Source organism: Sebastes fasciatus, chromosome 3 (genome assembly GCF_043250625.1).
Source record: "Sebastes fasciatus isolate fSebFas1 chromosome 3, fSebFas1.pri, whole genome shotgun sequence".
Taxonomy (NCBI): domain Eukaryota; kingdom Metazoa; phylum Chordata; class Actinopteri; order Perciformes; family Sebastidae; genus Sebastes; species Sebastes fasciatus.
Window position 1 is genome coordinate 23,262,248 of NC_133797.1, and position 27,720 is coordinate 23,289,967.

Below are 27,720 nucleotides of genomic sequence, written 5' to 3' on the forward strand. Positions count from 1 at the left end.
GCATGTGTGTGTGTGCATTTGTGTTGGTATGTAATCAGTATCTCCTCTGCTTCTGCTGTTCAGACATGAATAATCGCTCCATCGCCTGGTGGCTCAAACAGATCGGCCTGCCCCAGTACATCAAGACACTAGAGAGTGAATACTATGGTCTGGAGGTATGTGAATGTGTGAAATGTATATTGTATGCTTGTTGATATCTCTAATTTCTTTTGTTTTGTGCTTCAGTCTTCATAACCCTCAATTTCTCTTTGTTCCTTTCTCACTCTCCCTGTTTTTGTTTCTCTGCAGGGTTTGCTGAGTGTGACGGACGGAGAGCTGAAGGATTCTGGGGTAGAGGATGCAACCCACAGAGAAACCATCCTCAATCAACTTTCAAGACACCGACAGAGCCTGGACCCACACTCTGGTGACACTCACTGGCCACATGCAAGCACACAAGGGCTGGACAATAATACAATATTCAAATCGTTATAAAAATTTTCTAATTAAATTAGGGGCGTCAATTGATTAAAATATTTAATCGCGATTAATCACATGATTGTCCATAGTTAATTGTGATTAATCACCTTTTTTATCTGTTCAAAATGTACCTTAAAGGATTTGTCATTAACATTAACATAGTGCCTTTCTTGTCTTCCGACCACTCAAAGCGTTTAACACTACATGCCAACATTTGCCCCATTCACACACATTCATACACTGATGGCAGAGGACACCATGCAAGGTGCCAACCTGCCCATCAGGATCTAAACTAATCATTCACACATTCACACACCGATGGCACAGCCTTTGCGAGCAATTTGGGGTTCAGTATCTTGCCCAAGGACACTTCGACATGCCGACTAGAGGAGCAGGGGATCGATCGCCCCTAATATATTTTGAAAATGGAAAAATAACCTTTGATATTGATTTCAGCCATGTCATCCAGTGCTTGTGCACACAGTGGCACATTATTACATGTGTCACACACAGCGTCAAACACACAGAATATATACACTATGGCTTACACTTAAAGTTTAAGTGCAAACTAAGTTTTATTTGCTCTTATTTTGTTTGTTTTTTTACAGCAGATTGTGTTTACATGCTCATCTTGGATATTAGTTTATACGAGTTGTTGATGCGTTCAAGCATTTCTGTGTATGAGATAACCCTAAAAATAAACTCATCTTTTAATCATCCTTTTTAACTTGCAGAGAGCAGTATCTGTTGAGATCATTCATGCTTAGCATTAACTTTGTAGACAACTGTTTCTTAAGTCAAAACATTATGCTAACATTTATTTGGGGTGTGTACTGATTTGTTTCTGCTTAGTTGAAGAAGTTAAATGTGAAAATCTAAAATGTCCTTTTGTCCTCTCAGGTGTGCAAGTGGAGCGCAGGGTGAGCCGAAAGTACTCCCTGGGATCTTCTATGGATCTGGTGAGACCACTAAATCGGCGCTACATAGCATCACAAAACAGTAGACGTCACCTGTAACATCTCCAGTCCTTTTTTTTTAAAAATAAGACAACGCAATCATCAGCTGCTGGACGCACACTATTTGGGTCTCTACCATAGACAGTATAAAAAGATGGACGACGCGTCTCCACATCCTCCCACTGTACAGAAGTGAAGCCAAAATGTCCCGGATACGGGAGCTGCCATCGTGAGATCTTGACGTCATTCGGAGTCAGAGTCTGCGTAGTAGAGATCGAGTGGTGGAGCCGCGGTATCAAGGTCACCCGCCCGGACCAATCGCGAGCTGAACACGGCCGCAGCTTGACAGGGATAGAGAATCACAGCTGTCAATCATGACGTCCCACCCCCTTTTTATTGCATCAAATAACTAATTAAAACCAAACTTATAAGAAAAATGAACACTTGAACATACATCAGTGTGATAAGAACTACCTAAAATGACAGAAACCATCTTTGGTAAAAATGTATTTGACGTGTACTTTGACTTTTTAGTTTCGCCCATGTCCCATTCACTAACAGGGAGGGGGTGGGTTTTATGACCTATACTGCAGCCAGCCAGCAGGGGCGATCCAGATGTTTTGAATTCACGTTTGAGGAGCTGTCATGTCGTCCATCTTTATATACAGTCTATGGTCTCTACCGTTTCCTGCAGGTGAAGCCGAAGAAAGATCTGTTTCGTCAGAGTGTTCTGCCCCGCCTCCAGCGCGCTGATAAGAAACACCGCCTCTCCGCCTCCTGCTCCCAGCTCCGCCCCCTGAATGAAGACAACGCTATCAGTGAGGCGGAGCGCTGTCAGGACGGCAAACGCAGGTAAGGTGAACCACAATGGTTCAATGAGTTGTGTGTGTGTGTGTGTGTGTGTGACCCACTTTCTCCAGCTTCATGTTTGGCTAATAATTAACTTGTGCCTCATAAAATGTCAGAGTCTGGAAAGACAATATGAATGAAATACCTTTGAGGATATAAAATAACATCATGATCTTTACTTTACTTACTTTCATCGACCAGGAGAACAGCTGTTTTTGATGACTAACACAGTAAACAACAGATCTTGGTTTGATATTTTGGTCACACTTCCCCCCAGAGAGCCGTTAAGGACTGAATGACAAAGGCCAGTGTGTGTTTGGAAGTTGTTAATCTTGAAGTCCAGACCTATAAAAAGAAGAAGGTTTAATGCAGGCTCACTTTCAGCATTAAAGGGCCAGTTCACCTAAATTACAAAAAGACATGTTCATTTTTACTCTAACCCTAGTGCTATTCTATTAAACCATACAGATAGTTTGGGTTTTATGTGCTGTAGTCTGGAGATATCCAAACCTTCAGAAACCTGAGATTTCTGCTGCCACCACAATTCTGTGTGTTTGTGGTCCTGAAAGCATTGAAATTTTACAGCAACTTGTCTTTCAAGAAACAATGTTCCAGTTTCATTTGCCTGGCCAACACGGCGAAACCTAAAGATATTAGTTCAATTAAATTATCAAAACAGTTGCCAATTATCTTACCTGGGTCCAGTTTTAAACTTGCTGTAATTGGAACCTGGTGAAAGAGGCTTATGCTGTCTTTATAACGCTTGTATTTTTCTACCAGTACACCAATACTGTTTTTTATTTTAAGTAATGAGTGTAAGACAACTGTGTCTGTCTCAATTGAACAAAAAAAAACAAAGATTTGGGTAGATTATTTTTATTATTATAGCTTCAAGAGAACAAATCATGCTTTCAATCAGGAAGATATCGTAATTGTGCATTTATACTGCGGAAAATTATCTTTTTTTTTTCTCAATTTTACCCAAACTTAATATGTAAGAACTGTCTGGTATTCTGAAAGGCTAATATACTACGTTAAGCGATATCTTTTATGTAGAAATCCTATATAGATTCAGTATTATGGAATCAGCTGCATAGCGGTCAGATGTTAGGGTAATATTAATAACTTTGTTATAACGTTACCTTTGAGCTAAGTTAGTGTAGCTAATATTAAAATAACGTCTGTTTAGCAGATCAATGCTGTTGAGCTAGAAATAAGCAATAACTTTGACTTAGAACTCAGCTGGTCCATTGCATGGTAGCTAACGGTAAAGTTACCTAGTTCACTAACTTTTTGTAGCTTTAGTTGATCCATAAGTAAAAAATATATCTCTTATCTACTCTGTACTGACGTGTGGGAAGTGATGCCAGCCTCCCTGGTCTCTTTGGTCATTTTGGTCAAGCAGTTAGGTGCTGAACAGCTGACAACCAGTTGCTGCCCATAGGTGGCCATTGTAAACAATGTGATTATTCCATTAGTCATGATGATATAAATTTTATATCATCATGACTAATGGAATAATCACACTTTTATATTATAAAAGATATAAAACAGTAGATGCAACATTAGGTTTGCATCTACTGTTTTGTATCTAGGGTGTCAATATACAGACCATTAGATTATTTAAAAAAACATAAACCTGATGTTTGTTTTATATTGTTGATCATTTAATCAAATATTTTTCAGCTATGATATACTAGGCTGTAACGAACTATATAAAAACATCAAAAAAGCCTGCGGCACAAGTTATATTTTCTTAAAGCAGAGCAACTTAGCTGACAAACATTTAAAAGCCTGTACTGTGCAGCTGTTAACAAAATATATAAACATACTCAGATTGTGATCAAGAGCAGAAAACATGATCAGGATATCCCTACTGCACCTATACCTAACTGCACATAAAACCCAAATTATCTTCATAGCTAGATAATAATATAAGAGATAAGTGAAACAAGACTGTATGTTTTTGTAATGTGGGTGAACCAACCCTTTAATTTAGCTGATAGAGTTGTTTCCTTTCATACATAATTGAGTTATACAACTGACAAAGTGTATAAATGGAGGCTGGCAGTCAAGTTCAGGCACATCTCTCTGCTGCTCACCAGTCATAATGTGCTGAATGGTTGTAAACCAAATATGTAGGTGCTCAGTGAAGTAGATAGTTCCGGTGCTGCGCTCTGATTGGCTGAGACATGTTCGAAACCAGGTGGAAATAACTGATAAACACATCCAACCACACGACAGATACATATTAATGCGCGGTCCCAAACTCACAGGTATCCACGTTGTCTTAAAGGTCCCATATCATGCTCATTTTCAGGTTCATACTTGTATTTTATGTTTCTACTAGAACATGTTTACTTGCTATAATGTTAAAAAAAAACTTTATTTTCCTCATACTGTCTGCCTGAATATACCTGTATTTACCCTCTGACTGAAACGCTCCGTTTTAGTGCATTTCAATGGAATTGCGTTGCTAGGCAACAGTTTGGGTCCATGTTTATTTCCTGTCAGCTGATGTAATTTACATACACTGCAACAGGAAATAAACTGGGACACATTTAGAATTTTTATGTTTAAAACCTTGTGATGATATATATATTGTATATTTGTGACATCACAAATGGACAGAAATCCTAATGGCTTGTTTCAAACGCACAATTTCTGAATACGGGCTGTGTGTATTTCTCCATATATTGAGCGTTTTGATAGTTTTACAGTATTTATATATGTCACTTAAATCTGCTTAATAATATAAAAGACCTGAAAATCTCACTTTTTACAATATGGTACCTTTAATACATCCATAGCAGCTTTTTAAACAAGTGTTCATGGGAGATGTTTTTTTTTTTTAGAAATTATAATAAACAGACAATCATTAATTAGATTAATTGGTAAGAATGTGGCTTTTGTGGACTAGTTAACTAACGGTTAGCTAGTTCTGACCTGAGAACAGCGTGTGTTAGGCAATCAATTTCAGTTTGTGTAATAAAACATAGTCAGATGGAGACTAAATCAGTACCATATGTGGGATTTGTGCTCACATACAGCTCTGTACAGCTACACTGTAAAAAAACAAAAAAAAAACTTTTTTTACATTTTTTTTCAAGAAATTTTACATTTTTTGTCTGTATTTCAAAATGACAGAAAAAACAAGTAAAAATGACAAGTTTCATTTGTGATTTATATGTAAATGGTATTATATTTACAGTATTTTTTGTAATCACAATAGTAATTATCTGTATTTAAGCTTTTCTTGATCATTTTTAAAGATAATTATTCTTTTTTTTAGATGATTATGACTCTATTTTAACAAATTAATTTATGTTAGAAGAAAAGGATTTCTAAAAATATTTCTTGTAAAAATACAGATTTTTTTGCAAAACTGCTGAGTTAATGTAAATTTGGGCTTTTGCGACGTAAAATTACATGTTTCATTTGTGATTTATATGTAAATGGTCTTAGATTTACGGTGTATTACTCTATTCTAACAATAAATATATGTTAAAAGTAAAATATTTCTTGTAATATTACAGTAATAAAGGCCAATTATATGAAGATAAATAAAAAAAATTTTTACAGTTTATTTATGTTAATTAACAGACAGTATTTTTCCGTTTTTCTGGCGCCCCTGCTGCCGGAAAATTTCTCTTATTTTACACTTTTTTTTTTTTTTTTACAGTGTACCTACCATTAATTAATTAAAGCTAGAGTGAAGGTATTCGTATCAAAAACCTATAAAACATAAGGAGTCCATTGGTACCAATCATGTCATACTAGCTTGTCGCAAAGGAGGCCAAATAACGCTCCAAACTTATGCTAAACTTTGGTGAGGAAAAACTGCAGGGGCCATTTTCAAAGGGGTCCCTTGACCTCTGACCTCAAGATATGTGAATGAAAATGTGTTCCATGGGTACCCACGAGTCTCCCCTTTACAGACATGCCCATTTTATGATAATCACATGCAGCTTGGGGCAAGTCATAGTCAAGTCAGCACACTGACAGCTGTTGTTGCCTGTTGGGCTGCAGTTTGCCATGTTATGATTTGAGCATATATTTTTTATGCTAAATGCAGTACCTGTGAGGGTTTCTGGACAATATTTGTGATTGTTTTGTGTTGTTAATTGATTTCCAATAATAAATATACATACATTTGCATAAATCAAGCATATTTGCCCACTCCCATGTCAATAAGATTATTAAATACTTAGTATTTAATCATACTTCAATACTTTAATCATAATACTTAATAGACAATCATGCAATTAATCGTGATTAAATATTCTATTTGACTGACAGCCCGACTATAAGCTTAAACAACTAGTTTATAGGCCATTAATATCCAGATAAGCTTGGAAGAACTGCTCTAAATCTTGCAGAAAATATAATTGACCCTCAAACTCAATAAATGAAATATTAAAAATGCAAATGACTTAAAATATTTAGAGACTTTTGTTTTGGTGTCTGGGGGGTGGTGTTAGAGGACATTGACTCATGACCTCAGTAGTTCTGAGATCCTGGTATGACTCGGTGTAATAACAGGTTATGGATGGATTTATAATTAAAGAAAACCTTTTTTTAAAGTTCATTTTAACAGCACCACAAGCTACGGCCTCCAAAATGAGCATAAAGTTGACACAACACCTTTCTGAAACAGTTTTCAACAAGGACTCTTATATTTGACTGAAATAGTTTTTGTTATTGTATTGTTTTTTATGCTCAATGCAGTGCCTGTGAGGGTTTCTGGACAATATTTGTCATTGTTTTGTGTTGTTAATTGATTTCCAATAATAAATATATACATACATTTGCATAAAGCAGCATATTTGCCCACTCCCATGTTGATAAGATTATTAAGTACTTAAATTTCCGTTATTTTACACTTTTTTACAGTGTACCTACCGTTAATGCTGACTCTGACTGCAGCCAGGTGGTGATGCGTTAGCTCGGCTTGGGTCGGGTCGGTATCCGAGGAATGCCAGGAGAGATAGCGGTGTTTCAGCACCAGGGCCCGGGGCGGCGGAGGGAGGGAGAGGGAGAGGGAGAAGGAGAGGGCGAAAGAGGGAGAACTTGTGGGAACTCGTCCCGAAACTGCGCAGGGAGGAGGAGGGCGATGGGGGGAGCAGGGAGGGACCGGCTCGACTCGGCTTGGACGTTGTGACTCCACAGCTGTTGTTTGTCGGTGTTAAGTTTGGACTACAACAAACCGTAAAACACAACATGTCCGGTACGGCCGAGCTGTGAAGAGGACACCGGCAGGTAGGAACCGTTGGTTCGACCGTTGGTTCGACCGTTGATCAATAGAACGTTTTTGAACAACTTATCGTAAATTAACGCGAGACTTTCTCGTTTTTTTTTTTACCGTTGATTTAACTTTTTGGTGTTCAGTAAACTACTTTCTGAACTTTTGTTCCTTGTTTTGACACATAAAGCTGTTAAATATCACTTTGTAGTCTCTTTCAGAACAACAAAACGTCGACAGTGATTAATGTTCTTGGTTATTTCTTGCTTGCTGCTTGCTTAACGTTACCTGTAGCAGTTAAAACTACCTGTTGCACAATCTTGACTCACAAGTCTGTGTTCCCTTAAGTAAACTCTATAGAGACCAGTTAAAAGAAAGACTACAGTAAATGTTAGAGAGTTGATTATACATATGTTGAAATACCAGTTGACTGGTGAAGCTTAATAAAATAGTTTTAAACATATAGCTAAATGTGGTTGTCAGGTCTGCAGCACATTGCACAGGTGTGTTTCTCTTGTGCTGCCTGTGACCAACGCCCCTTAAACAGGATGTTGCACCCTCATACCTCATAAAGCTGTGATTTATCTGTTTTTATGTGCGTGTTTGTCAGTGTTTTAGGGTTATTTAATTATGAATATGAAGCTAGAGCAGATGCCATTTTATTTAGGTAGCTACACCCAGGTCATTTTGGATTCTGTAGTTTGTGGTGGTGTTGGAATTGTTTTTAATATTTTATCCACCCCACATATCACAAAGGTTAGACAATGCACGTGCAATACACATGTTGCCTAAGCCTAACCATGACGATTATTTCCTAAACCTAACTAAGTGGTTTGTTGTCTAATCCTAACCAAGTCGATCTTTACCTAAACCTAACTAAGTAGTTTGTTGTCTAATCCTAACCAAGTCGATCATTTCCTAAACCTAACTAAGTAGTTTGATGCCTAAACCTAACCGAGTCGATCTTTTCCAGTTAAAAGTAATGTTAGATAGTTGCTTTTAAGGTATCAGATTATTATACATTGATTGGAATACCAGTTGACTGGTGAAGCTTAATAAAATAGTTTGAAACATATAGCTGAATGTGGCGTCAGCAGGTCTGCAGCACATTGCACAGGTGTGTTTCTGTTTCTGTTGTGCTGCCTGGACCAACGCCCCTTAAACAGGATGTTGCACCCTCTTACCCCATAAAGCTGTGATTTATCTGTGTTTTTATGTGCGTGTCTGTCAGTGTTTTTGGGTTATTTAATTATGACTATGAAGCTAGAGCAGATGCCATTTTATTTAGGTAGCTACACCCAGCTAAACTCAATTCATTGTGACACAACAAATCTTCAGTAAATGCTACTTTATGAAGGTTATAGTGTTGAGTTTTTGTTGAAAGGTGGTTTTATAAAGGTGTTGTTTCAACGTGTATGGTCATTTTGGATTCTGTAGTTTGTGGTGGTGTTGGAATTATTTTAAATATTTTATCCACCCCACATATCACGAAGGTTAGACAATACACATGCAATACACATGTTGCCTAAGCCTAACCAAGTCGATCATTTCCTAAATCTAACTAAGTAATTTGATGCCTAAACCTAACCAAGTCAATCTTTTCCTAAACCCAACTAAGTTTAGTTTTATTTTGAAAAGACTGGAGCGGAAATTTACATATACATCACGTGTTGCTGGACATTTGTAGGAAACGCATGAAAAATACATTGTTGAAAGTCGTGCTGAGCATCATGAAAAAAAATAAAAAATGTGTCTCTGTGTGCAATACATGTGCAATACATTTAATTATGATATGTTTTATTTACAGAGTGCTTTCCTAAATACTCAAATGACACTTTACATGTTGAGTTAGGTCAGTAAAAAAAACAAGAATAAAAACAAAAGAATCAATTAGTCGATCAACAAAGAATTAATTGGCAACTAATTTGATAACATCCTTTTTTCAGGAAAGTAATGCTTAGTTCCAGCTTCTCAGTTGTGAGAATTTGCTGTTTTTCTTTGTCTTATGTGATGGTAGCCTAAACTGAATATAAATTTATTTGGGTTTGTTAGTCAGACAAAACAAGCCATTTGAAGGGACAATCTTGGGCTTTAGCACAACCATAGCAACAGTAACACTGAAGACACTGAGGTCATGATCTTGTCATTTTTGGAGTTTGGAGATTTTAACCATCTTGGGGGATTTTACATTCTACGGTTAAAAATGTACAAGTGGTGGGCCTTTTTAGACTTTATATAACAGATTCAGTATTTTTCCATTAAATGTGTATTTATTAATTGTCTTACATTTATGTTTGGAATAATAATCAAATGCCTATAAACTAGGTTGCGTGAACGCAAATTTGTTTTAATGCCACTAATATTTCTTTAACACATTAACGCAACTTGAGATTTTTAGGTTGTAGTGGGCTCAGTTTTAAAGCTAGAGTGAAGATATTGCTATCAAAAAAACCCTATAAAACCTAAGGAGTCCATTGGTACCAATCATAACCCTTTAAGGTACATTTTAAACATAAAACAAATGATTAATCACAATTAACTATGGACAATCATGCAATTAATCGTGATTAAATATTCAATTTGATTGACAGCCCGACTATAAACTTAAACAACTAGTTTATAGGCCATTGATATCCAGATAAGCTTGGAAGAACTGCTCTAAATCTTGCAGAAAATATAATTGACCATCAAACTCAGTAAATGATTAATGAAATATTAAAAATGCAAATGGTATAAAATATTTAGAGACTTTTGTTTTGGTGTCTGGGGGGTGGTGTTAGAGGACATTGACTCATGACCTCAGTATTTCTAAGATCCTGGTATGACTCGGTGTAATAACAGGTTATGGATGGATTTATAATTAAAGGAAACCTTTTTTTAAAGTTCATTTTAACAGCACCACAAACTACGGCCTCCAAAATGAGCATAAAGTTGACGCAACACCTTTCTGAAACAGTTTTCAACAAGGACTCTTATATTTGACTGAAATAGTTTTTGCTATTGTACCTAATAAATTGTCAAATTGCTGTAAATAGAAATATCAAGTGTGTGTGTGTTGGATGTTGTATAGTTAATAGTTGTATTCAGGGTCAAAGCAGAGTAAACAAGTAAACGTCACTCCACTGTTTGTTGCACATCCCTTCAGCAATCCCTGAACACTCGATTTGTTCCACATTATTAACCCATGTTCACACACAGCAAGAGGCAGACATAGATTTGCTAGAATGGGTAATTGTTCATGACATGGCTGGGAGTTATCTAGTTGAGCCCTGCTGTGATTCTCTGAGCTGTTCATCTGCCAGCCTTGTGTTTAAAGAGGCAGGAAGGTGGAAGCTTTGGGAGGAAGGAAGGAGGAAAAAGCTATTAAAAGTCCCTCAGTTTTTGTTGTGGTGTTAATAACCTATCCAGACCTTGGCAGTGGCCTTCCATCCTTGTACTGTTCACGTTCAAAAGAAAAACATGGCACCGTCATGTGTGGCTCCCTGGGGTTGAGTTTAGTCGCTCCAAAATCACCTCTTCTCTCTTGTTTTTCAGCTACAGGAGGAGTGTCAGCGCATACTTCAGCCAGCTGAAGGTAAGAGGTTAAGCACCTAGACTCTCCGTCTCTCACTAGCGGCCTCTTTTTTCTACATATTTTCCATCATAACTTCGCAGAAAAAATGAGCACAGAAAACATGCAGAGTAACTGGTTTCTCCTGGGCCGATGCTGTGTGTGTTGTAGGTGTTTGGTGGTCGGAGAGACATGGAGTCATTAAAGAAGGAGCTGGAGGAGGAGCTGAAGCTCAGTACTGACGACCCGACGAGCCACGCATGGTACCACGGGCCGCTGAGCCGAGAGGTGCTCAATCTACCGTAGTATTTTCTCTGTAGTTACGCTTAAATCACATTTTTATACACACAAATTGAAGGAATAGATTGACTATTAGTTGGGAAATGCACTCGTTAAATTTTTATTGCGAAGAGTTAGATCAGAGGATCAATACCACTCGCACATCTGTTTGATTAAATATTAGATTGGCAGAATTAGTTACCTTTGGACAGAGCCAGGCTAGCTGTTTCCCCTTGAATCCAGTATTTGTGCTAAGCTAAGCTAACTGGCTGGTGGCTCCAGTTTCATACACTGCGTTGCCAGTTTATTAGGTACACATAGCTAAAACTAATGTCGTCTAATAGAGAGGTGAAGTCTCGGCCCTTCTGGTGGACCACCATGGGACCTTATTTGGGAAAAAATATGAACAGTAGTCAACGGCTAGAGACAAATCATTTTTTGATCCCATTTGAATTGCGCCATGAATCACACATATGATGTTTGTCAATTTTAAAGATAATTTTGCAAGTCAAGAACTCGCAGTTTCTTGTCAAACTGTTGAAGTACAAGACTACACACCCAAAAGTTGCGTAGTGACGTTTCTCTCTCTGAAGCTACGTTGCGTTGTGTGTTTCGTACTGGGTTGTACTCACGTGGTCAACAAGTCTTGCTCGTTCTCGCTCTTCCCGGCAGACGATAAATGTAGTTCACTGAGTGGTTTCACACAAAACTAAATGATACTACAACAAACCTACAACAAACTGCGACTTTCTTGACTTGCAAAATTATCTTTTAAATTGACAAACATCATATGTGTGATTCGTGGCGCAAACAGTGGTAAAAAGAAAGGATAAAAAAAAGATTAAAGAAATAGCGCCGTTGACTACTGTACATGTTTTTTCCAAAATAAGGTCCCATGGGGTCCACAGGAAGGGGAGGGACTTCCCCTCTCTATACCACAGTCCTGCAATAAATCCTACCTTCACGAAGGTTATAATATTGACCAGCTTAACCTGCCGACTTGTCTCCAGGCTGCAGAGTCTCTGTTTGAGAGGGACGGAGACTTCCTGGTCCGGGACTCCAGCTCCGCCCCTGGCGACTACGTTTTGAGCTGCTTTTGGAAGGACGGGCCCATGCACTTTAAGATCATACGAGTGATCCTTCGTCCCAAAAAGGTGTGTCTATGTTCTGTCCATGTGCGGCAAGTGGGGAATAATTGATTGTTAAAAATAATTTAATGCCAGACATTCACTGGTCATTCACTGGAATTCTTCTGCTTTTCTCGGTTTCATAAGTTTTTCCCTACATTTTCTATCCTAAATGATTTGTCAGTATGTTGTAAATAGAGTAAGTATGTTGTAAATAGAGTTTCTGTGCAGATCATAGCCATAAAAATATATATTTTGTTTATTGTACACACTCTCTTCCTGTAGGTTGCTCTGAAAAGTTTGTAGCTTGGCAGCTGCAGTCAGCTGTGATTCACAGCAGTTATGATAATGGACTCCTATTGAAACCCAGAGTCAATATAAAAAAGCCATATCAGAACTTCTCAAATCACACCTGGAGTATAGTCCACTTCAGCTGGCACCGGGGTATCGATGATGAATGATTGTTCACGAGTTCCAAATTTTGAGTCAGAGTCGAGTCTAAAGTCTTTTGATGACAAGTCTCAAGTCACGTGTGTGCAACTTAAATGTGACTCGAGTCCAAGTCGCAGACTCGGGTGCCCATCTCTGCTATGAATCCCAGCTGACCTCCGCTAAGCTGCAAGCTTAGCGGAGGTCATAGCCACCTTTCTAGCCTCTAGGTGGTGAGTATCTGTTACTGAAAAGATAGACTTTTGTTGGACTATTCCTTTAAAGGCTCTGCCTGGTATATTATGTGTGTGCCTCTATCTGTGTGACAGGGCTACTCTCGGGAGCTGTTCCAATTTGAGGAGGATCGCTTTGACAATGTTCCCGCTCTAATCCGATTCTATGTGGGCGGACGTCGGCCCATCTCCCAGGCCTCAGGAGCTGTGATCTTTCACCCAATCACACGGACCCTTCCTGTGCGTGTCATCATCGAGCGACACGCAGAGCCCACAAGCAGCAGCAGCAGCAGCAATAGAGGTGCAGGGAGAGAAAAACACTATGAAGCCAATAAAAGGCGCAGCTACAGCTCTGCACACACCGACTCACTGCAGGTCATCAATCCACTGCTAAGGTGGGAGGAAGTCTGTTGCAATGTAGCCCAGCCCACGTACACATGTATAGTGGTGAAACACATGTACACAAATACAAATAGATATTCTCATTAACTCAATTTTATGCATAGCAGGAGTGGAAGTCAGCCTGCTAACTTGGAGAACGTTGGACGCAGGCCTTCGCTTCAGTCTGCACAATCTGACGGCAACCTACGAACTGGTACATTATACATACATGTGTCCGTCACCGCTAACCTCTAATGTCCACTGGATGCAGCTCTGTCTCATTCCAGTCACTGCGCTGTCATGGAGCAGAGCGTCCTGCTTGCAGCTAATGTGTGGTTCTTCTTCCCAATCCTGTTTACGCACCAGAGGCCTCATTGCAGAAACTTCCTAAGTCTGAAATCCTATCTTATCTGAGCTTAGGATGACATTTGGTATGACAGAAACATGTTTCCTAACTGAATCCTATCTTATGTTAGGATAGGAATTTAGCAATTACAGAACTGTCCTAACTTAAAGATTTCCCAAGTTAGGAATCCTAATTTAGGTTGGCTAAATTCAAAATCACTAGGTCTGTATATCACTGACAATGAAGATGGGGAACAACATGACCACTGAAATATAATGATTGAAAGGCAACTCAAACCACATGGCAACTCTAAATTTTATATATATATATTTACATTTATGTAATTAAAAAGGGGGGGGTTTCCTCTCATCCACCGACACAATTAGTGCCTCTGACTCCTCACAGCTAAAACGTAACGCCCGTCTTTTTTTGTCCATGATAGCAAGCAATAGACTGGTCATGTCTAGAAGGTAACCCGCAAACTGCGAAGTCTGAACTGAGATCTGCAAAAACTTGAAAAACCTCTCGCAAGACTCGCTGCCCAACGACCTAACCTAACCTTAACTATACAAGATCAATGGCTAACCTTAACTATTTGAAGTCAATGCCTAACCTTAACCATCTCGCAAGAGTTTCCCCAACTTGCGGGTTCCCTTCTAGACACTTCCCAATAGACTGTATATAAAGATGGACGACATGCCAGCTCCCCAAAAGTGAAGCCAAAACATCTTTTTCCTGTTTTTGAAACTTAAGATAGGACAAACAGTTAGGGATATTTTTCTGTAATGAGACGCCAGGTCTATTTTTGTCAGAGCAGCTCGTGTCTCTGAAGCGTGAAATTGGCTTATAAATGTATATAAATGCTAATATTTACTGGCAGTTGACATGAAATTAATATTTAATTATGCATTTACTTTTTTGGTCTTTCTTTGCCAAAATAACTAGTTCCCCCTCTGCCAATATGCACTATTCAGGAAACAGATACAAAATGAAGATAATAGATCGTGCTCTGTATAGTAGTTAAAACGAGTTCAACCACAAAGGATCTGTTGCCGCGTTCTTTATAAATGAGCTGCAAAGTTGTTTTCAATGCTTGTAAAACAAAAAATGCAACGCATCCAGTGGACATTTGTGGTCAGCCTCCTCTCCTGTATGATCAGCCTGTATTGTGTTTGTGTTGAGGAGGCATAAAAGTGTGGAGCAAAACCATCATCAGAACATGTAGAAAAACACAGAATCCATCGAGACCGTGTTGTTTATCTTTCAACTTCCTGCTGTCACTCCTCTTCATCCAGGTGCTCCACAGAACACTCAGTCGGAGGACACCGGCCCCGCCCCCATCTCGCCAGTGTTTCGCACAGGCAGCGAACCCATGCTGAGCCCTCGTCCACGACAAACACGCCCCTCACATCCAGGTGAAACGCACACACATTTGAAGACTTGCATTTATGGTCAGATTTAAAGGGGCAGTGTGTAGGATCTGGTGGTATTAAACGGTGAAGTTGAGACTGTTGTGCCAAGCGTGTTGGAGAGCTACGGTGGCCAACGTGAATGGCCCTCTCTAGAGTCATTTGGAGCAGAGCCAGTGCGTAGAGTGTGTGTGTGTTCGAGGGAAGTGAGAGAGAGAGAGCGGCGGCGACGGGAGCGAGTAACACCATTGACTCTGGCCCAAGCTGTTCTGGGCTACTGTAGAAACATGGCGGAGCAACATAGCGGACTCTGAAGAGGACCCGCTCCCTATGTAGATATGAAGGGTTCATTCTAAGGTAAAGAAAACACAACGATTCTTAGTTTCAGGTGATTATAAACTAATGAAAGCATAGTTATTAATGTCATATTCCATTTATCTTTTAAGGGGTGGGGATGTTGTATGACTTTCACATGATCTCAGTATTTCTAGGATCCTGATTATGGCCTTGATTGTTTGATGCAGAGGTGGCTAGTTCAGGTCAGGGCCAAACTTCTCACACATAGTTGGTGACAACATCTTGCCAACTATGTATTCTGAGTATTTCCCTTGAACCTGGGAATCAGCTTGTCTGTGAATGAGCCGGCAGCTCAAGGGTTCAGCAGCACCTCTACCAAATATGGAGACTGCCATTGACACAGACACATAACTCCCTCCTCCGTCCCTGTACGTAGGTGGTGGTGTAACTTTGCGAGGTTCAGATGGACAGCTGCACCTCAGAGCTCCTCCTAAACCTCTCAGGGTCTCTGCAATCTTCGGCAACCTCGTCCCTCCCCCACCCAGAGACCGGGACGTTGACCCCTCCTCTTTCTACGATGAGCTGGTCGTCCAGGTAAAGAACTCCTAACAAATCACTCTCACAGCTCAGCTGATCATGTTTTTTTCTGTCATCTCTTTCTTTTTGGGGGAAATTAGTCCTTACAGGCTGTCTGTAGATCCTCCATGGAGAGTTTATGTCCTCTTGCTGTCCAGGTGCCACAGTCCGGGCGGACAGGTCATGTGGACCGATTGCGCGCAGAGGAAAAGTGGCAGAGCCGCGCCCGCCTCACAGAGACTTCCTTTGGCTTTCTGGAGGCAGAGAACAGCGAAGCGTCATCACAGGCGCCGTTGCTGCCGCAGAAGAAGTCGGCAGAAGAAGTGGAAGACTGGCATTTTGAAAAGCCACAGGTTTGTATAAATTAAATTTTTTTACGGTTTATAGTTTCAACATTTACTTTCATACTTACACATTTTGTTCAGCAAGATAATCTTCACAAATGAACACCTGATTTTTGAAGTCTGAACGTAATCACACTTTGCTTTTGGACTGTTGGTCAGACAAAAGTAGGATTTTCAAGATGGCACTTAGCTTCTGCGAAATTGTGATGGACATTTTTTCACAATTTTTTCACATTTTAAAGACTAAAATAATTATTTGCAAGAAAATAATTGTATGTTTAATTGAGAATTTAAATAATGTTTAGTTGCAGCTGTATTACCATGCAACGATGACGTAGCATTGACAAAGATAAATGCAGACTTGATGTTCATTCTAATTGATTACAGAACACAAGCAAGTTTCAAAAGTCTGCAAATAGATTTTCATATCAAACAGAAAGAAAAGTATAAATGTTGTTTGTAGTAAATATTCTAAAACATGCAACAAGCTACTTATCAAGAGAATCTCATCAGGATTATAATACTGCAAATTAGTGTACTGTTGCTAAACTGTATATCTGCAACAACAGCAGCATTAAAGGACATTTTGCATGTTCCTACAGTCTTGTTTAGATGGACCAACTTTAAAGCTGAATCTATGCATCTATCCTCATGTTGTTTCTAACCTGGGACCTGTCTATTTGATGTGCTATATAAAGTTTGTTATTATATAGAAATTACAGCCTTTCAGTAATTAGCAACTCTGTGAAATAAGTTGGAGCATTTCACTCCTGCAGTATGGAACATTTCAGATCCGTCTAATATCTATCTTACTCCATCACAGGTGGAGTCGGTCTCGTGTTTCAAGTTGGATCAGTTTGAGTCGCTGCTCTTGCCGGAGAATAACCGACCTCTAGATTCCGGTGTCCTGCTGGCACTGAAAGAGCTCTTCAACCGCTCAAGCGGCAACACCACCGCTTTGCACATGCTCAGTGTTGACTGCCAGGTAGCTCTAAACCCTCTCAACTTCAGAATCAGTACATGGTTCATTTTTTATGTTTGCACACAAGTGCAAAACAAAGATGTAACATCCTATCAAATGCAGATAATAGGCTAAAACCACCCTATTCTGAATGATTCATATTGCTTCAGTTAACATACTGTATTATTAATCATGACCAGTGATATTTGTATTTTTAAGTCATAAGAAATTTGATAAATGTCTTTTTATTCTTACGTTTGTGAGTAAAAGCAAGGAATTTGTACTTCTATCCTTCAATTAAGTCCAAAATGTTAGTAGTTTGATAAATTGGTGCCCTGGTTTACGGTATTGTGTTTTCAGTAAACTCAACAGGCCAAATTCCCACAAACTGAGAGTAGCTTGAATAATCACTCATCAATGAAATGAATATAAAACTTGACTGGCCATTTGTCATTGTTGTGGTACTGTAGGTTGCACGCATCGTTGGGGTGACTGATGAGCAGAAGACGCTCATGGGAGTTGGATCAGGGCTGGAGCTTGTCACTTTGCCACACGGACGCCAGTTACGACAGGATTTGTTAGAAAGGTACATGCAGCTGACACAGATAGATTAAAGGGATGGTTCAGCCATATTACAAAAAAACACATTTCCTCACTTATCCATATCGGTATCTAGCCATGCAGATACATTTGGTTTAATTTGTGCAGGTTTTAAGGTATCTCTGATTGCTGACTTCACTACAAACAATGCACGTGAATGGAGTTTTGTTTGTGGTGCCGAAAGTATTAAATTAATTTGACAGTGACATCTTTTTCCAGCCTCAGTGTCCTCGTCACTGTGGATAATACACAGAAAACGTTGTTAACAGTTTTCAGTGGGACTGTAAACAGGATTATCCAGAGCAACAGGGACACTGTGGATGAGCATTGCATGTAATTTTTCAATTCTGTGAGTACCACAAAATTACATTCACCTCTATTGTTTTGGGGTGGACTCTGGGCAGCTAGATGCCACTAGTGGGAAGTGAGAAAACTGTCCCCCACCTACTGCCTTATTCAACCTTTTGCCCACTCACACCTCTAAACTATTAATCTTTCATTTTTCAGGCATCATCTAATAGCACTAGGAGTCGCAGTGGACATCCTGGGCTGCACAGGGACTGTGAGCCAGAGGGCAGCCGTTTTACATAAATTAATCTTATTGGCTCAGGCCCTGAAAGAACACGCCCACAACCTCTACTCCTTCTCAGCCGTGATGAAGGCTCTGGAGATGCCTCAGGTGGTGTAATTATTACAAAAATATGCTTGCGATGTCACGGTGGTAGCGCGGCGGCATTAAAAAAATTGTCACGAATAGGTCTTTTTTTTTTATAGAAAAAGTTTTATAAAAAAAGAAAAAAAGTCATAGTATATTACGTCTAAAAATGTCATAAATGCATAGTAAAGAATGTCAAAAAAAGTAAAAAACAAAACAAAAAAAGTCATAGTATGTTGAAAAATAGAGAATTAGTAATAGAAGTTATAGTATAGTATGCCGTTAATAATGTGTTTTGTGTTTAATGGCATATTATGGAATATTATGCCATAAAAAATGTCATAAAAAGTCACAGTATAGTATTTTTTTTTTTTTAAATGTCATATTATAGTATATCAAAAAAGTCACAGAGTATGTCGAAAAAAGAAAAAGGCATAGTATAGTTGTCAAAAAAATTATTTAAAAAGTCACAGAGTGGTATGTTGAAAAAAGTAAAAAAAACAACAACAAAAAGGTCATAGTATAGTATGCCATAAATATGTCATATAAAGTCATAGTATTGTAGCGTAGGTTTAACCCCAAGATATCCAAAATAAGAGTTGGGCGCCAGACAGGATTCTACCCTGTCACTTTAAAAAAAGTTACTGGAAACCAGTTGGAGAGTTAGCCCGGATAGCCGGCTACCCTCACCACAAACTGCACAAGATAAACAAATCACACACCATCAATTCATTTTTATCAAATTAAATCAGAGGGTATTCAAGCCATTTTATTTGTTGTTTTTCAGTTGTGTTTTTATCGGTTTGTTTGTAGTCTGTTCTGTTTCTGTCCTGTGTTTGTTCAGGACCCCCTCGAAAACGAGATGATTCATCTCAAGGGGTTATCCTGATATAATAAACTTCTTTCAAATACTAGTAATCAAATCAAAAAAGTACATCCATTAAATCAAGAGAAACAAAACTCAAATTCAGTTCAGTTCAATCAGTTCAGTGTGGTGGGTGTGTGTCTGAATGAAGGCAGTTCAGAGAAAAAGAAGGAGAAGCCTGGAGAGTGTCAGAAAAGGAGACTTATCTTGATGGCCCAACAAAGGCCAGGAGACCACAGCTGCTTCCAAGCAGGTCTTCTCCAGGGATCAGCACACCTCCAGCAGTGCCTTGTTGTCCAAGAAAGTTTATTGAATCCAGCCAGTTTTTAGCTCCTTTGCTCAGTTTACTTTCATATTATGTCACTGTTTCCTTTTAAGAGCAAAGATGTCCAGAAACTAAATTTAACTTATCTCCCCCTTTAACTCCTCTCACTCCTCTCTCTGTTCTCCTCCATGCTGCTTTAGTTAGTTGATTTCCCTTCCCCCAGCTCACAGGTGTGTATCATTTATCTCCTCACCTTCTTTTCCTGTCAGGGTAGAAAAGAGTTATTCTGTACATTTTCTCTTTCCCCCCTTTCTGCTTCAGTATAGTATGCCATAAATTACCTCATAAAATTTCATAGTACAGGATGTAAAAAAAAATCATAAAAAAGTCACAGTACAGTATGTCGAAAGAAAGTCATTAAAATGTTATAGTATAGTATGTAAAAAAAAAAAAAAAAAAGTCATGGTATGTATGTCAAACTAGAATAGCACTCGGAGAGCGCAGACCTCCGCCAAGGTGCCTGACCTTAAAAACAGATCACAGCTCACAGCTGGCGGTACCGTGAGGTGAGGTGGTTGGCTTATTATTAACACAGTGTGTTTCCATGTAATGTATCGGTGGATGTGTCTCTCATTCAGCAGCCTTGTGATGTCTGTATAACGTTACACTACGTTGTCTTTCATCCCGTCATCTATCGTTTTTTTCTTTCTCACTGCGGACAGACAGCAGCTCCCGCACACACATCCACACACGTATCTCTCTGCTCGAAGACGGAAGAAGGCGGGGTCATGCGTCATCAACACATCATCAGTCACACTGCACACCCTGTGGTCTTAATGCTCAGGCTGATCAGAATCCTTAAAAAAAATCCTGAATCCGGATCGTGATCCGGATCGCCATCAAAATCTAATGGATTGTTCATTGTGCTACACTCCACCCCTCCAAAAAATTTAATTTAAATCCGTCACAAACTGAGAAATCCTGCTAACAGAAGGACAGACAGACAAACAAACAAACTAATGCCGGTGAAAACATAAGACTTCCTTTGCAAAAAGGTAAAAAAAAGTCATAGTATGCCATAAAAAAAAGTCATCAGACGTCATGGTATAGTATGCCATAAAGAACATCATAAAATGTCATAGTATAGTATGTCATAAAAAATGTCATAAAAATAACCTGTGGTATGTCTGTGCGTGCAGATAATGCGACTGGAGATGACGTGGCGAGCGCTGAGGAGGAACCACACAGAAACTGCAGTTTTATTTGAGAAGACACTCCATCCCTTCATGAACTTGCTGAACGAGGGAGACGGTGAGTGTTGGTGTTTGAGACAGAGACACGTTGCATTCAATTCATTTGGCAGATACTTTTGTCCAATGCGACCTTTCAGATGTTATTACAAACTGGAAGTGCAATCCTCCCAAATAAACAGCTAAAAGTAAGTGCTACTGTAACATGGGCTGTTGAAAGTGTCGAAAGAATTGAAATACAGAACAACTGATAGGAGCTGCAGTCAGTTTGTTTGTCTCTAATATAAAATCAAACAGAATGAGAGAGAGGCCACAGAGGAAATGAATCTCTCTCATCACTTTAGACAATTTTTTAGACTTCATGCTTCTCCCTCTGGAGCCACAGAAGGCTTTATTCAACTTTTTCCACATACTATACGAAGTAGTACTCCACAAGACCTTTGATGGGTAAAATCGGCACTCTTCTCCAAACAAATGCCTTATGACTTTACTCAGGCTTTAATTGAGTGAAGCTCTAGAGGGGGGAAAAAAACCTTGTTACTCCAGACCGGTTAAAACAAGCGCTGTATAAATAGCACCCTGACCCACTTTTTAAGTAGTGAATGTATTGGATTGAGACTTATGTGTTTATATGTTTTTCTGTAGACTCTGTAGTCCAGGGTCCCATAGCCGTGCCACACCTGGTTCCTCTGCTGATGGCGATGGAGGGCGACGACCCGGTGGAGAACAGTGAGCGAGGCTGTCAGCTTCTCTACGATGTCCTCCAATCGGCTCGCAGTGCCGCGCTGCATGCAAAAGATTATCAGGAGCACGCAAACACTCTGCTCACAGGTCCAGTCATGTTCTCTCTTTTTATAGACACAGTTACATACGATGGGCCTCGTGCAAGAACATTACTCCATTCTCCATCCTAAATCTCTTACTGTACTTCTTCTGTGAGGTTTGTTCGTACAAATGTTCCAAGTCAGATTCACCAAACTCTCTTGACTGCCTAACTTGTCATAAATATCTTGTTTCAACCAGATGAATGTCACCTGTTCATGAGGTGTGAGTTAGTGACATTTGATAATTAGCAGAAACAACGCCTCTAAATTGCTGTATAAGGCTAAATGTTTTGCTCCGTTTGAAACCTCAAATTGGCAACACAAAGACGATGATATGGTGAACAGATATTAATTTCGCATAAGTTTATTTAGTTAAAGCGATGGTAGGCAGAATGTTTTTGGCATCATTGGGAAAAAGTTTCATAATAACTGATAAAATATGAATTCATATTTTGTTACTATAATGCCTACTTCTCACCTCAAATGTTTTCAGAAACATCTTGTAGTGTACCGTTTAGCTGTAAAATGATAAAGTTTGCTCCGGCTGGTGGGTGGTGCTTGGTATTTCCTCAACTGATCTCAACATGTAACATGTAATTGCGATTAATCGCACAATTGTCCATAGTTAATCGTGAATAATCACATATTTTTTATCTGTTCAAAATGTACCTTAAAGGGAGATTTGTCAAGTGTTTATTACTCTTATCAACATGGGTGTGGGCAAATATGCTGCATTATTCAAATATATCCATCCATCCATCTGCAACCGCTTATCCCGTTAGGGGTCGCGGGGGGGGGCTGGAGCCGATCCCAGCCGACATTGGGCGAAGGCAGGGTACACCCTGGACAGGTCGCCAGTCCATCGCAGGGCTGACACATAGAGACATACAACCATTCACGCTCACATTCACACCTACGGGCAATTTTAGAGTCCACAATTAACCTAACCTGCATGTCTTTGGACTGTGGGAGGAAACCGGAGTACCCGGAGAAAACCCACGCTAACACGGGGAGAACATGCAAACTCCACACAGAAGGGTCCCAAGCCGGATTCGAACCTGCAACCCTCTAGCTGTGAGGCGCCAGTGCTAACCACTGCACCACCGTGCAGCCCTATTCAAATATATGTATATATTTATTATTAGAAATCAATTAACACAAAATAATGATAAATATTGTCCAGTAACCCTCACAGGTACTGCATTTAGTATAAAAAATATGCTCAAATCATAACATGGCAAACTGAAGCCCAACAGGCAACAACAGCTGTCAGTGTGTCAGTGTGCTGACTTGACTATGACTTGCCCCAAGCTGCCTGTGGTTATCATAAAGTGGGCATGTCTGTAAAGGGGAGACTCGTGGGTACCCATAGAACCCATTTTCATTCACATATCTTGAGGTCGGAGGTCAAGGGACCACTTTGAAAATGACCATGCCAGTTTTCCCTCGCTAAAATTTAGCGTAAGTTTGGAGCGTTATTTAACCTCCTTCACAAAAGCGAATTATGAAACTTTTAGTACCAATGGATTCCTTAGGTTTTTCTAGTTTCATATGATACCAGTATCTTCACTCTAGCTTTAAAACTGAGCTTGCTGCAACCTAAAAATCGCAAGTTGCATTAATGCGTTAAAGAAGTCAGTGGCGATAAAACAAATTTAACGCGTTATTATCGCATTAACTTTGACAGCCCTAAAAATTACATAATTCGTTGTGTCAGGTCTAATGTCCGTCTCATTGCCTCAACAGGAAGTTGGGAGCCAGTCCCTGAGCTGCTGGAGGCTTTCCGGACAGAGTTTGCCCTGCGGCTGTTCTGGGGTCAGTCGGGGGCAACGGCCGACAGAGAGGAGCGCTACGAGAAGTTCGACAAGATTCTTTGTGTCCTCTCAGATAAACTGGAACCTGTGGAGATCACCCCACAACAACCCGACCCTCTGAATGAGCCTCAGGGTCTGCTTCACTAACTGAAAGGTGAAGTCCGCACTTTCACCAGAGGACAGAAAGATGAAAGTGAAATGTTTTTAGTTGAGCCCCGGCGTGTTGCGTTTGCCGAGGCGGAGAGGAAAAGTTATTTTTGCGATGTGAGACTTTCAAGCTTGTCAAGCGACAACTTAACTTATAAAAGAATGAATTGTATCTTGAATGTGTGAGCCCTGGGCAGTCCTTTACTGTGGACAGGGCTGCGTTGGATTCAGGAAATCTGGAACGGTTTACCCAAAAAACTAGCCTGTTTACTTCCTGAAATGTTTATTTCTGATACGCAGACTCTGTTTTATCAATCCAAACCACTCGTTTGATACTTGAGATGGACCAACATGATCATGATTAAAACAGTTAGTTCCCCTTTGTTTATGACCTGCTGCTGTAAGGGACCACACTGGACATTGTGTTTTTCATTTCAGTGTTTCTAATGCAATAAATGTATTTGTTTAATTTTTGTATGTGGAATTTCTCATAAATGATACTGTAAAGAAAAAAGACAGGAAATGTTTTTTGTTCTTTACATTTTATGACTCAAACAATACATGTAAATACATACATATACATTTTTAAAAATGGATCATACAATAAAACCCCTTAAATGTTGAGAAAACATCTACTAGTGCAGAACAGAGTGGTAGAGAAAGAGATGGGTAAACATTACGTGGCTCAATGAAAGATTTTTAAAGTCCCCCTCCTCTCAAAAATATGTTTGGTTTTATTGTTCTCTTGGACATTTGAGCTTCACATTGCAGAAAGTTTGACACTACAAGTCTGATGTATCTGCTGAAGGAGGAACGTTTCTCTGCGCTCACCTTAGTGAGTAGGAAGTAGGAAGCATTTTATGTCGAGCTGTTAAACTTTTGAAATGAATAATATTTGTATATTCATAGATTCTGCATTTTTTTAATGAGGGAGCAGAAGTAAATTTAAGAATTTAACTAGTTAATTCACCTTATCAGACACAAATAAATTATTATTTAAAGCAAGAGTATTTGTATGGGTCTTAAAACGTCTGGAGTGTCTTTAAACGGATTTTAAAAGTGCTTAAAATGTCTTGTTTTTCCTGTTCATCACTCTTGGCAGTGATCCAGTGAGGAACTGAATCTTAAAACTCCCTTTTCCTTCCTTTGAAATCGACCCTGGTGTCATTAATTCTTTTGACATTTGGTTGAACAGGTCATCTGGATTTCAAGTCAGAATGACGACGAAGGTTTTTAACAATGTCCATTGTTTCAGAGAATTTGAGAAGGTAAATAAGAGTGATAATCTGGAGGCTCAAAATATGAAAACAGATGGTTAAACCGTGTAAAACCAGTATACAAGTATTACAGATATATAAACCGTCAAAGAAGAACCAGAATTGAGACCGCTCTGCCATTTCTGTGCAAAGTTGGAATTCAAAAATGAAGACGAGGACTTAATAATTGCTTGTTATCCACTTTTGAGTTGCACATATTGTTAGTTTTATGACGTCAGCGCTATGTGATGATTTCTGAAGCAGCAACCTGAAACTCAGGCAGTTCACCAAGTATTTGTGCCAGGAATTATAACATGGTAAACTCTATATTTTTACTTTAGCTTTGATCATTATAGCCACTGTGTCTTTTCCTTTGTTTTTACCTCAGGGTAAATTAAAAAATATATAAAATATTGCAAAGCAAGTTTCCTTGCAACTCTCGCTTTAGTAGAGAAACTAATATAAAATGTGGGGTTAAAAATATTAGGTTCACAAGTCCTCTTGAAACAATACTTCCATGCACATATATGTACATTGAAGCAGTTTTTGTATGCTGTAATTATTCCTCCTGTTAATACTGGCCATTAAAACATCCTTTCTTAAAGTGCTTCCAGTGTAAGTGATGGGGGACAAAATTCACAGCCCTTATTTGGTTTAAAAATATATATTCCAAAGTTTATGTGAAGCTGATAAGAGGAGGAGAGTGTCTGGTTCGGGGACCTCAGAATTGAGTCTCTGCTCTTTGCAGATGATGTGGTTCTGTTGGCTTCATCAGACCGTGACCTGCAGCACGCGCTGGGGCGGTTTGCAGCCGAGTGTGAAGCGGTCGGGATGAGAGTCAGTACCTCCAAGTCTGAGGCCATGGTTCTCTGCCGGAAAACTGAGTCTTTACCCTAAGCAGGGGAATTCAAGTATCCCGGGGTCTTGTTCACGAGTGAGGGTGTAATGGAGCGGGAGATGGACAGGAATGCAGCGTCTGCAGTTATACGGTCACTGCACCGGACCGTTGTGGTGAAGAGGGAGCTGAGCCGGAAGGCAAAGCTCTTGATTTACCATCCCGTCTGCGTTCCATCCCTCACCTATGGTCATGAGCTTTTGGTAGTGACCGAAAGAATGAGATCGCGGATACAAGCGTCCGAAATGAGTTTCCTTCGTAGGGTGGCTGAGCTTAGCATGAGAAATCAGACATCCGGAGGGAGCTCAGAGTAGAGCCGCTGCTCCTTCGTGTCGAAAGGGGCCAGCTGAGGTTGTTCGGGCATCTGATCAGGATGCCTCCTGGACGCCTTCCTTTGGAGGTTTTCAGGGCACGTCCAACTGGAAAGAGGTCCAGAACATGCTGGAGAGATTATATATCGCGTCTGGCCTAGGAACGCCTCGGGGTTCCCCAGGAAGAGCTGAAAAACGCTGTTGGGGAGAGGGACCCTGCTAAGCCTGCTGCCACCCGCGACCCGGCCCCGGATAAGCGGTTAAAAACGGATGAATGGATGATAGGAAGCACCAACAAACTTGAGTCACTCATATCAGAAGGGTGTCTTCTGTCTTCCGTCTTTTTAGTATGACATTTCTCGTTGTGTATTCCTGTTGAGCTGTAGTGTAGGGATAGTAACACACAGAAGGAATTTTAAATTAAAAACACTGATACTATGGATGACTGTGGATTTTTCTCCCCCATTACTTACACTGGAAGCACATTAGGAATGTATCTCTCTCTCTCAGGGCCAGTATGAACAAGAGGAATAATTGCAGCATGCAAAACCTATTTCAGTGTTCATATGGCCACCTGGTTTTAAGACCGACGTAAAAAAAATGTGAACCTATCCTTTACTGTGACACTCCATTGAGAGATAATTGTATAGAGTAGTGGTTTTTATCCAGTTCTAAATCATAAAACATCATTATAATAAAAAGAAAAAAGTCACATTATCCTGTCAGGAAAGAGGTTTTAGCAGAGGGCCGCTGTTACAAAAAGAAAAGGTTCAGCAGGTTATTAGAGATGGCAGTGGGAAAGTCAAGTGAATGGATATATCGACATAAAGATATGTAGCGTTCGGCTACTATGACGTTGGATATGTTGCACGAGTCGTCACTTAACACTGTGACAAAAAAAGTTCAGGAATACATTCAGAAGTTTGGATTTAAAAGAGGTGAAATCCATAAAGATCAGACAGTCTGCGTTTAGAGACAGCCTCTCCTGCCGCAGAGACAGGGACTGTGTGATATTGCAATCAGCCTTGATAACAAGCTTTCTAATCACTCACTTTCATCTCAACATAGACGTCACAGACTGAGATAACAAGTTGTAGAGAAGAGCTCCAATTATCGTGGATGACTTTGTATTCACCTTAACTTGCTCTCCATCACAAACTTAAAGTGTGTGTGTGTGTGTGTGTTACGGGGCAAGTTTGACATAGGATGAAGGTATATAGCCCTCTTCTCCACTGGCTCTAAGGACTCTCATCCATCCATCTCCTTTATCATCCTCCATTATACTCAACAGCTCTCCCTCCGTAATGGCAATGGTGCCCTCACTGTTGCCTGCACACAAACACACACACACACACACACACACACACACACGATTAAGACACATATAAAAAGGATAAAAT

The 27,720-nt window shown here is 39.7% G+C and overlaps 3 protein-coding genes across 9 annotated transcripts in view; 1 reads left to right on the top strand and 2 right to left on the bottom strand.

Moving 5' to 3' along the window:
- The window catches only part of vav1 (vav guanine nucleotide exchange factor 1), a 37,975-nt gene extending 30,444 nt beyond the window's left edge, over nt 1-7,531 (bottom strand). For 3 of the 6 annotated variants that reach the window (XM_074629706.1, XM_074629705.1, XM_074629703.1), the window contains exon 1: nt 7,167-7,531. The gene's annotated coding sequence lies outside the window, so the exon portion shown is untranslated. The remainder of the gene's footprint in view (nt 1-7,166) is intronic. The other 3 variants (XM_074629702.1, XM_074629704.1, XM_074629700.1) reach the window with 1 other exon arrangement.
- On the top strand, nt 51-24,327 carry sh2d3a (SH2 domain containing 3A). The gene is made up of 19 exons (XM_074629711.1): nt 51-155; nt 289-406; nt 1,360-1,471; nt 1,673; nt 2,053-2,267; nt 11,041-11,080; nt 11,228-11,344; nt 12,346-12,489; nt 13,221-13,519; nt 13,634-13,719; nt 15,147-15,266; nt 15,994-16,151; nt 16,292-16,486; nt 17,301-17,462; nt 17,909-18,024; nt 18,546-18,717; nt 21,023-21,134; nt 21,719-21,904; nt 23,644-24,327. Exons 1-19 carry the CDS (start codon nt 66-68, stop codon nt 23,856-23,858), a joined length of 2,658 nt encoding a protein of 885 aa, XP_074485812.1. The 5' UTR covers nt 51-65; the 3' UTR covers nt 23,859-24,327.
- A 263-nt stretch (nt 24,328-24,590) lies between these two features.
- trip10b (thyroid hormone receptor interactor 10b) overlaps nt 24,591-27,720 on the bottom strand; it is a 29,575-nt gene continuing 26,445 nt past the window's right edge. For both annotated transcript variants that reach the window (XM_074629707.1, XM_074629708.1), the window contains one exon: nt 24,591-27,649. In XM_074629707.1, coding sequence (XP_074485808.1) covers nt 27,504-27,649 — 146 coding nt within the window. In that variant the 3' untranslated portion in view covers nt 24,591-27,503. The remainder of the gene's footprint in view (nt 27,650-27,720) is intronic.

Coding starts and splice junctions, on each gene's coding strand:
- sh2d3a (XM_074629711.1), top strand. CDS start 66: ATGAATAATCGCTCCATCGCCTGGTGGCTCAAACAGATCGGCCTGCCC. Junction 16,487..17,300: donor GGCATTTTGAAAAGCCACAG/GTTTGTATAAAT, acceptor ACTCCATCACAG/GTGGAGTCGGTCTCGTGTTT. Junction 18,718..21,022: donor AGGCTCTGGAGATGCCTCAG/GTGGTGTAATTA, acceptor CTGTGCGTGCAG/ATAATGCGACTGGAGATGAC.